At 36.2% G+C, this 10,726-nt stretch overlaps 1 protein-coding gene across 2 annotated transcripts; it reads right to left on the bottom strand.

Moving 5' to 3' along the window:
• Positions 1–434: 434 nt before the first annotated feature.
• atf1 (activating transcription factor 1) lies at positions 435–9,058 on the bottom strand. Of its 2 annotated transcripts, none has more exons than XM_056253901.1 (8): positions 8,886–9,058; positions 6,805–6,908; positions 6,565–6,684; positions 6,355–6,452; positions 5,032–5,165; positions 1,938–2,111; positions 1,689–1,836; positions 435–1,548 (listed from the first exon to the last, which is right to left on the bottom strand). In XM_056253901.1, exons 2-8 carry the CDS (start codon positions 6,901–6,903, stop codon positions 1,404–1,406), a joined length of 918 nt encoding a protein of 305 aa, XP_056109876.1. In that variant the 5' UTR covers positions 6,904–6,908; positions 8,886–9,058; the 3' UTR covers positions 435–1,403. The 2 variants fall into 2 exon arrangements, with proteins under 2 accessions (XP_056109876.1, XP_056109877.1); XM_056253902.1 differs by lacking the exon at positions 8,886–9,058 and adding an exon at positions 8,657–8,792.
• Positions 9,059–10,726: the final 1,668 nt, after the last annotated feature.

The raw sequence follows: 10,726 nt of genomic DNA, 5'->3' as shown, positions 1-10,726 counted from the left end.
CATCCAAGCTCCTCTGCATGTCATATTCATGAAGCATAAATGTAATAATTTTGCCTTCATACTTCTATACTTGTTGCATTCCGCCTAGAAACTGTTCGCAAAGTTTCTTGGGGGAGCGCAAAGGGTTTGACCTAAAGCACAAAAGCTATTCTTTTTTCTCCCATCTCATTTTCCACCACCATGTCCCTTTAGGGGCTCCGTACTATTCATTATATTTGGTATGAAAAAAAATAAAGCTATAATTTTAAAGATGAAATGGTTTTCTGGCTATCTTTTTAATGCAACAAACCAAGACATTCTGTTTTCCCAAGTACTGACCTACATTTCATAAGCTAACCTTGCATCTCCTATTTGACCATCTGAGTAGTTTTTCAAGGGCCTCATTGAGCCAAAAAGCAGTCAAGCAACAGAGAAACTGAAAGGGAGAAAAACAGTCAAAGGCTGGAAAAATATTTATTTAGCTTTTTCACTTTACCAAAAACAAGTGACATTGTTTTTTCATTGGATGCTCCCTGATTCGATTGTCTTGTAACAGCTTGGCTTATAAACAGTGGTAATTCTTGGGTCAATTACTCAGTTAAAACCAACAACGGTCCCAACCCAAGAGTGTATATGGCTTAAAGATCAGTCAGACATCTTACCAAGGCTTGGACTAAAAAGGGCACAGATTAAATTATACACGATTAGTCTATCAATCCAGAATAAGGCTTAAATTAATTTACCACTGTTTCATGTTACTTATAATAATAATAAAGCTGAAAGTCCTCACCTTAAATTCAGCTGTCTCTGTAGAAAACATCTCACTAAAACTCAGTAAAATAAAATATGGAATGGGGATAGGAATACCAGAGGTTCCTATAAAGGGGGAAATAGCAAAAATGGAAAGAACACAGCTGCATGACTTCATGAAACACACAATCGCGTCACAATTTTCATACATACAAGCGCTTCTGAGAAAGGTGTAAAAATACCACTGTAACTTCTGCACTTCTACCGTAGAAAAAAAAAAATTCGGCTAGCGCTTCAATAAAATTAACATTCAAAATTCCCTGGAAACCAAATGGGTCAAGAATAAAGCAATATCTCCCAGTGTAGACGTGCCAATGCTTGCACAAGATACATATACAAATATAAACATCTGTTGACTGCAAAGAAAAATATGTTAATGGAAAAATGTATCCCTCTTTCCATCTATCTATTAAAAGCATAATTGTTGCTGTTGTTTCTGGTCAATCGTTCTTAGGCTATTAGTTAAAAATGAGTTGTATAAAAACAAGCATTTGACAGGAGGATTAAATGTATTCTCCAAGCCAAAAAAAGTCCCTGTGTCTGTTTTTGTATAAGCACATAGGCAGACAGGTCTGCCAGTAAAGTCCCATAAGCATGATTGGAGAGATCTCCCACTAGCCGGTTTTAACACAGTACAGGTCCTTTAACGTCTTGAGTTCCTCGATAAGAGTCTTGTTCTGATTCTCCAGGACAGCCACACGGTTCTCCAAACACTTCACATACTCCTTTTTCTTTCTGCGACACTCTCTGGCTGCCTCCCTGCATGAAGAGATTCAGATAAGACAAAAAGAACGGTTAGGCTAACAATGAAAAAAAAGAAAGTACCTACATGACAAAAACCATAGTAGATTATACATTAACAATAAACTTCATCTAGCTGAACAAATCAATTCACCCACCTGTTCTTCGCCAGGCGTATCTCTCGCTTCATTTGCGGGTCATCGCTCTTGCCCTGAGAGCTGATAACGGGTGATGTCATGACAACGGTCTGAGGCAGCGAAGAGGAAGAGGAGCGGATCTGATAAGCTTGCATTTCTCCCCCCGCACCTACAACACAGCATTACAGCCAGAGTGTGTCCCATGTGTAAGTAAACAACAATATGAGCTGATTGCCAAATGAAAAGCTCTTTTTGACTTTGATTGCCAACCTTGGAGCACCACCTGGTTACTAGGCAGCAGAATCTGTTGTCCGTCGGCGGTCTGAGCATATTGCAGTATAGTTGGCTGGTTTGGGTTCGAGTTGGTCATGGTGAGAGTCTGCAGGCTTTGCATGCCCTCTGAACCACCGGCGAGCTGCAGAGAGCCATTGGATGAAATCGCAACTGCAAAGGAGCAAACAAATCTGTGGTTTAACCCTCTGGGGACCAAGAACGCGCCCGCGCGTTTTGCTGTTTTTTTTTCACATAGCAGCAACATAGACTTAAAATACTCCGTCATTTATGGTCATATAAATAAAATCAATACATGATTATAAACTATAGAGGGTCTTTTTTTTGTGTACACTCACATTAACATCAAAACCTTGTGTTTTTTTAAAAATAAATAAAATAAACAGGGTGCGCTTTCAGATCACTCTGTCTCCGCAAAAATCTTTCTGAAACATGTCTGGAAAATGAACGGAAACTCCGCTAATACTTATCACACAAACATGAAACATACGTCTAAAGAACGCTTTAAATTTCTACTTTTAAATAAAACAATTCACATTTAAAACAAATATTCTCCTGCAATGTAATCTGTCAAAAACTAAAGAGAAGTACAGTTTCTCCTGTCTCAGCTCATTATCGTTAATTTGTTCACACCCACTCGCAGAGCGCGCTATTCATAAGATAATGTGTTGAGGCCATTTGCAAAATAGATAAACGCCCCAGGGCAAATGCTGTAAACGCACTTTATTTTTTAGTCAGATTAAGATTCGTCTTGCGCGGCTATGAGGAATAATCCTGGGACATTTACCACAGAAGGGCTGGTTTATTTTCACTTCGAGGAGGAGCAACAGATTCAGCTGAGAAGTGTAAGTGTTTTGTGCTTTGTTCTAATCGCGATATAGAATAACGTTAGTGTCTGTAAACAGACAAATAGCATATCATACTGTTTAAATGTGAATTATGTTTCTCTCTCTCTGTGTGTGTGTGTGTGTGTGTGTGTGTGTGTGTGTGTGTGTGTGTGTGTGTGTGTGTGTGTGTGTGTGTGTGTGTGTGTGTGTGTGTGTGTGTGTGTGTGTGTGTGTGTGTGTGTGTGTGTGTGTGTGTGAATGAATGAATGAACGCACAGATACGCATTGTTACAGACGAAATAAAAGAACATTTCTTTGACTAGTTTTGGATAAAGTTTTTCAAATCAAATAAGCATCAAATAAGCTTCAAAATAAAGACATCAAATAAGCTTATGTTTTGTCAATAAACTAATCAACTAAGATGTTTGTTCCAATGCAAGCTATATCAAAATAATGAATCCTCAACTTTGAAATATGTATGATCAAACTACGACATTTATGGAAAAAGACTATTTTCTTTTCAAGATGTTTCCAACTCTAACTTTGAACTGAAATAAAACCATGTCTATATGGTGAAGGGTGTGTGATAGAAGTGTCCAGAGTATGCACCCTGTATTTTAAAGAAGAACATTTAATTATTTGCGATACATTATTCATTCACAAAGAATTCAGGGACATTATTCATTTCCCTAAAGGTTAGAGTTTTCCTCATTTTTTAAATTAAGGCATTAAGATTTTTTATTCCTCTTCTTAGTCAACTTTAGCATGGGTGTTTTCACTTATTCTAAGCAGTGTGTGTGTGTATATACACTACCGTTCAAAAGTTTGGGGTCAGTGAGAATTTTATTTTTAGGAGGAAAGAAATCAATACTTTTATTTATCAAGGAATAATTAATTTGATCGAAAGTGACAGTAAAGACATTTATAATGTTACAAAAGTCTTTTGAACTTCCTATTCATCAAAGAATCCTAAAAAAAAAACTAAAAAACTGAACACCTGACAGACCAACAACTGTTTCAACATTGATAATAATAATAAATGTTTCTTGAGCATCAAATCCTCATATTATACTGATTTGTGAAGGATCATTTGACACTGAAGACACTGACACTGGTGATGCTGAAAATTCAGCTTTGATCACAGGAATAAATTACACTTTACTATATATTCACACAGAAAACAGCTGATTTACACTGGAATAATATTTAATACTATAACCGATTTTTGTTGTATTTTTAATCAAATAAGCGCAGCCATGGTTAGCAGAAGAGAATTCTTTTAAAAGTATTTAAAATCGTACCGACCCCAAACTTTTGAACGGTAGTGTATATATAATTAAAAAGCAATTTTAACCAGAAACCAGTCCTTTGTTGTGTATCTTTGGATTATGTTGTGTTGTAAATAAATCCAAACAATCTAAAAGCCATTCTTTTTTAAATCTCCTCATTCTTTGTGCAAGGCTCCTCATAAGGGCCTGATAGCACCTAATAGGGCCATTATGGGAGGGTCTTTGTCTTTCTCAGGTGTGAAATGCCATACATATTAATGAGAGATCACGCCTCCTCGCATAAAGCTTTCTCACACTAAACACGTCATACATATTATAAAAGACTTTATTGACTTATCTGAATGAGTAGTCAGGATGATTCTCACATAGTTTTGGAGCAAATATACTAGGCTATGTGATACAATTTTCAAAAGTCTTGTGAATAAATAATCAATATGTGTTTTGTGGCCTTATTTCAGAAACTTTTATTTTTAAGTTTTTCAATAACCATGCATAAATAATATTCTCTCAAAAATACAAACATGTACATACATGTTGCTCAAATATTATGGTAGCCCCGTTTGTGCTATATAGAGTGAATTTACACCGTTGCCATTAACATGTTTATAAATAACTGAAAAAAGCACAAATGTCAGTGCATGTCAAAACATCCCAAGGGCCTCAAAAAACCCTTGGTCCCCAGAGGGTTAAAGTATAAAATGAATCGTGCATGAAGATAAATTTGAATGTGATTTTATGCAATTGTTTGTTATTACAATTGTGCTCTAGTTGATACTGCATACACTATCAAAATCAAGTTTGTATGGGTCATTAAAAAACAAACTGCATGGCTTTTGTGTCATTTGTCGTTAACCACTTACTTAATTTCTGTTGCAAAATATGTAGGAAATTACCACATGATGCATTCAATACCTCTCAAACCCCATTGTGTTTAAATAGCATGCTGACATGGCTTACTATATTGGCCAGTGCTTGTCTGGTAGATTGGGGTGGGGAGCGAGACACTTGTTATGGCAGAGGAGGTAGAGATTTCCTCTTCTCCCTCGTTCTGAGTCGCCACTTCCTCAGCTGATAGATCATTTAGAATCTTCCTGAAACACAAAAAGGAACAGAAAGTTTTCATGTAGTGCCTAAACTCTTTGTTGTGTGGCAGAGACATTCCTGGAAGTTAGAGCTTGGCCATTTTTTTGCTTGTAGCTCCTCCCCTATATGTGTGTTTAAGGACATGTCTGAAATAGAGTGCAAAATGATCCAGAAACAAAAAACCCAAAATCGACACAAATATATTAATTTGATTACAAAAGAAGTATGAATATGCGGCCTCATTCCATAGTATCAGAAGCAGCTTTTGGTTCTGTGTAAATGAAATGAAAATCTGTGCTCATCTTGTTTTCTGCACGAGTCAAAAATCAACTTCAAGTATGTGATTAAATATAAATAAATACATTTCTCTGAGATTAGATAAGAATAAAAATACCACACAAACAAACAATTGTATAAACTGATTTAAGATGCACTTAATGTGAGCTTTGTGAACTATACTAATGTTTGTGATTGGGTATATAAAATGTATTTGGTGCTTGCCGGAGAAAGCACTATATCAATGAGAATAACGTTTACTTTAAATTCACAATGAAATCAAAATTGACAATCTTATTTGTATGCCTTATTGCAGTGTTTATTATGGCCCTGTCCCAAGTGGCACACTTCATGTGCACTTTCGGTCTTGTGGACTTACAATGGCTGCCGCGTGCGCAAGGCAAGGCTCATCGGCAGAAATATTCATATCGACCTATGCCGATGATGGTCATTTTAAGCTTTTATCGGCCGATACCGATGTTGTCCCGATATCATCGTGCATCCCTAAATGCACCATGTCACAAAGCTCGAATCATTTCAAATTGGTTTCTTGAACATGACAATGAGTTCACTGTACTAAAATGGCCCCCACAGTCACCAGATCTCAACCCAATAGAGCATCTTTGGGATGTGGTGGAACGGGAGCTTCGTGCGCTGGATGTGCATCCCACAAATCTCCATCAACTGCAAGATGCTATCCTATCAATATGGGCCAACATTTCTAAAGAATGTTGTTGAATCAATGCCATGTAGAATTAAGGCAGTTCTGAAGGTAAAAGGGGGTCAAACAGTATTAGTATGGTGTTCCTAATAATCCTTTAGGTGAGTGTATATAGCTAGAATCTGTGTGATTTTTGGGTGGTATTCATCATCAGGCCCAGTGGAGCCATACATATTTATTTATTTTCCCAGGCTCTATACCTGTAGGATGGGCGGCGAGCCAAGATCTCTCTTGACTTCTGGTTAGATGCCCCACTGTCGCTTGAGTCCTGAGAATCATCACTGTCAGATCCTTGACCCTAAGAGGAAACAGTGTTTAAGTGGAGAGAAAACATGTCACTGATTCCAACCTGAAGTTAAAACAAAGATCAGGAAGTTGAAGATCACAGTGCATGAGTGTGTGCATGTTACCTGTGCATGTGCCTGTGGAGACTGGATAACTGATGACTGTGCTGACTGAATCACACCTTGAACCTGGAACTGACCGCTGGGCAGCTGAACCACTGCCACTTGATTCCCACCCAGAGACATCTTTCCACAATATGATGAAGATGAATGACATGAAACAAGCATATTTATTGCTGTTTTATTCAAACAGCATATTTATCCATCATGAGAATGTGTGTACATAAGTACATACATTAACAGTACCTGTGCTATCTGTGATATGTGAGAGGCAGTTATAGTTGTGGGGATGGCAATAGATTGGGACTCAGAGCCATTACTGTTGTTCTGGTGGACCTCCTCCATTGCCACTGTAAATGAACATTGAGACAGATTTTGATCAATACTTAATGTAGATGTGATGCTTTCCATGGTCAGTAGACTCAGTACCCATATAAAGGGCTTTTGACAATTTTTTAATTTCCTATGCTGCGTCCGAAATAGAATACCTTCCTACTATAGAGTATTCGAAAAACAGTGTGCCAAATAGTATGTCCGAAAACATAGTATTAGAAAAAAAGATTCTTAAGTGCGCATTCGATTGACACTTTACAACCCCGTGAGGCCACAGGAGGGGATTTATGAATGGCAGTGAAGTGGCCCAAACTGACGCTGGTAGGTCACATAATATGTAATATGTCAATACGTCCGAATTTTATTCATATTGCCCATATTCATTCTATATAGTAAATTCAAATATAGTACCTACACAGACAGAACGCGATTTCGGTGATTATTAAAATGAGCAATTTATGGCTAATATTTTAGAGATGATTATAACTTTTTTATTATTATTAATAAGTAGTTACAGAAATATCCACATCCTCTTATATTTCCAGGTTCCTGTCATATTTTACCGTTTTGATCATGTACATAATATGCCGTGCAAACAAATAAGAAAAATGTTTAGTAATAAATGCTATTTTTATATAAATTTAAATTAAAAAAGGAAAGAAAAATTAAATTAATAAAAAAAGTTTAAAAATGTTACAGAATTTACATTTAAAATGAGATGATTAAAACAAAATTGTAATTAAAAAAAGTTACATTTAAAATGATACATATAAATTAAAATATAATATTATTTATTTATCTTTTCAGGACAAACAGAAATCTGAACTATGGGACAAAAAAAACTGCTGAGCCCAATTACTTTTTGATGTATTATTTTACAGACAAACATGAGAATGCTGAAGAATACTGGCTTTTATCTGTTCTCATATGTTTAAACGGATGGCCCATGTGTGTGTGTGTGTGTGTGTGTGTGTGCGTGTGTGTGTGTGTGTGTTGTGGCTACCAGTAAAAAGCCTTGATTTAGTCAGTGTTTCCATTTTACCCCAGCCCTGAGTCAGTCCCTCTCAAACCTTTAGCTCCACCACACACACACTTACACTGTCCTTGTGGGTTGCTTTCTACGCATTATTGCTGCAACCATGCTGTAAGTGTTCTCATGTATGATTTGATTCCAGTAAACTCATGTAAGCAGTACAATAAATCAGAAATAAAATCACAAAATTGCAATGTAATGGAGAAAAAAACAGAATAAGCTTTTTAACATGGAAGACACTGCTGTTGCTGTAACGTTAGCAGTAAATCAGATGCTTTGTTGTGTTGTTATTAACAGCACTTTATACAGAACCGGATGCTAAATAACGCCCATCAAATACTCACATTCCTCCAAAAAAACTAACAATATCTGGTTAATTTCTATTTTAATTAAGCTAAAATAACCGTGTGATATATACTGACCTGTGGATTCCGTATTTTCGATAATATTTTCCATTAAAAGTCCGCATTTAAAACAAACAATCTGAGGCTAGAACAGCTAACATGCTAGATAAAATTAGACAGATGTCTATGATGTCATTTCATAACTTATCTGTCAAAATATATAAGATTCCGCTGGTATTTATAAGCGGGTTTGTTTCTACTACACAAAATCTCCATCACAGGAGATTGATAGATTTTTAAGTTGCAAATGTTGCACGAGTGTCAGAGACTTTCAGTCTTATTCCCCCACGAGATCCTGATCAAATGCACATCTCTAAATTACACAAACCGCTGCGGTGTGTTGTGTGAAGCCTGTGGGCGACTTAATGCCGCGCTCTGCAGAAAGTTCCAAGCTAGTCACTGGCACGCAAGTGCCCGCGTCAACAGACGTCAGCGATACGGGGAGCCATTAAAACACCTTCCCGTAAGACGAGTGCTACAACCGAGCGGACGGGCGCCATGACTGCAGCGACAGGTCGGCAGAAGAGAAAGAGTACAAAACAAAAGCAACGCTTTACCTTTTTTCCGTTTGAGCCGCTCCTGGAAACAACGACGCCGTCTATATAGATGCCAATATTCGAAGTATAATTTGAAAAGTAATTATTTAATAATGCATAGAATAAACCTGGGCGGTTTCCATTGAAAAATCTAGATGGCTTGAGGTTTTTTTTTTTCTAAAGGCCGCAATAAGCGCCTCCCCCTAGAAGGACGTGTTACGTAAATCTGTGTTAAGCTTTGTGATTGGCCAATATCACTGAAACGCAAAAAGGGTCTGGGAACATGAATGAAACCAATGCAATTATCGGCCTACTATGTAGTGCATTTTTCTATTATGCATGGCAAAAAAACCTATATTCACAAAGAAAAATAAAAGCGTTTTCCAAAATGTAACTTATTTTTACTATATGCGCTGCGACTCAATTTCTGGTGAAAAGAAGTTATATTTTGGAGTACGCCTTTTTGGAATCTTTACAATGATATATATATATATATATATATATATATATATATATATATATATATATATATATATATATATAGATATATATATATAGATAGATAGATAGATAGATAGATAGATAGATAGATAGATAGATAGATAGATAGATAGATAGATAGATAGATAGATAGATAGATAGATAGATAGATAGACAAGACAGACAGACAGAAAAAGTTATAAAGTTAATATAAAAAAAATCAAATTTCAGAGATGCAAAATAAAAGGCTTTATTATTTTTTGTGTTTTTCATTGGAGTAAAAAACAGTTACAGTAACCAATGTACAAAAAAGAAAGATGTGAACCAACAGGGAAATGCTTGCTTGGATAATCATGACTTTCATTTATTTCCATGAATGTGAAATATCACATTCTTCTTATTAATATTAGGAGAAATTAACAGAACAGAATGTTTTTAACACAGAAGAGTAATATGTATTGCCTAAACACAATTTTTTTTTCCATGTTCCAATTTTATTCCATACAATGCAAACAAATAATTTGTTTTGTTTAAAATGTAACTGCAGCTGGTTCAGTAGTGCGTGAAACATTTCTTTTGGTTCCAGCACTTAGCTGGCATGTCAGATTATCAATAAACTGAACCGATTATGTCTTATTTTCTGTTTTGTTTTTGTATATATTAAGACGTGGTTAACGCAAATGACAAATAAATTCTTTTTATTTAAAGAACAAAAATCATTGCAAACATGAAAGTGAATATTTATAAATGAATATCCTCTCCATCCTGGAAAGCACTATTTCCCTGAATGCCCCATGTAAAAAGCTAATTCGCTCGCTTGTGCTTTCATCACATAAACTCAGCTCTGATGCCCTTCACAACAGTGAGAATGAGATAATAAACTTCATGACAGTGTCTCTGATTTGGGAACGGGTATTGTGGAACTCAGCAACAAACCAATGACCTTTCAATGGTGTGACCATACATACGCACACATACTCAACCCCATCGTACAGAATGAGGTTAGGCTAACATACTGTAGTGATCAGTTTGTGTAAGGACTCTGAAAGTAGTCTTTCAAGCCCTCACAGTGCTCGACTTTATCATGCTTACATCATTAAAACTTGTACATACCGTAAGATTTCTGAATCTGAATTCTAAATAGAAATGCATGACAGACAAATCTGAGTACAGACTTCAACCCATCACATTTCTGATCAACCAGAAAAGAACAAACAAAAACAGAGCAAGCTATTTACAACCAGTCTTCAACTTCAGACCCCCGCTCAGCTACGAAGGGATATCAGTGACAGTAGTTAATATTCACATGAATCCAAAAAATTGACAGAATACAGCAACTAACTTACAGTACAGTAGAATTTCTCATCTGTACACAAGCAATT

The sequence above is a fragment of the Rhinichthys klamathensis genome, unplaced genomic scaffold, assembly GCF_029890125.1.
Source record: "Rhinichthys klamathensis goyatoka isolate OS25496 unplaced genomic scaffold, OSU_Roscu_1.1 h1tg000109l_1, whole genome shotgun sequence".
Classification (NCBI taxonomy): Eukaryota; Metazoa; Chordata; class Actinopteri; order Cypriniformes; family Leuciscidae; genus Rhinichthys; species Rhinichthys klamathensis.
This window is presented reverse-complemented; position numbering and strand designations above follow the sequence as displayed.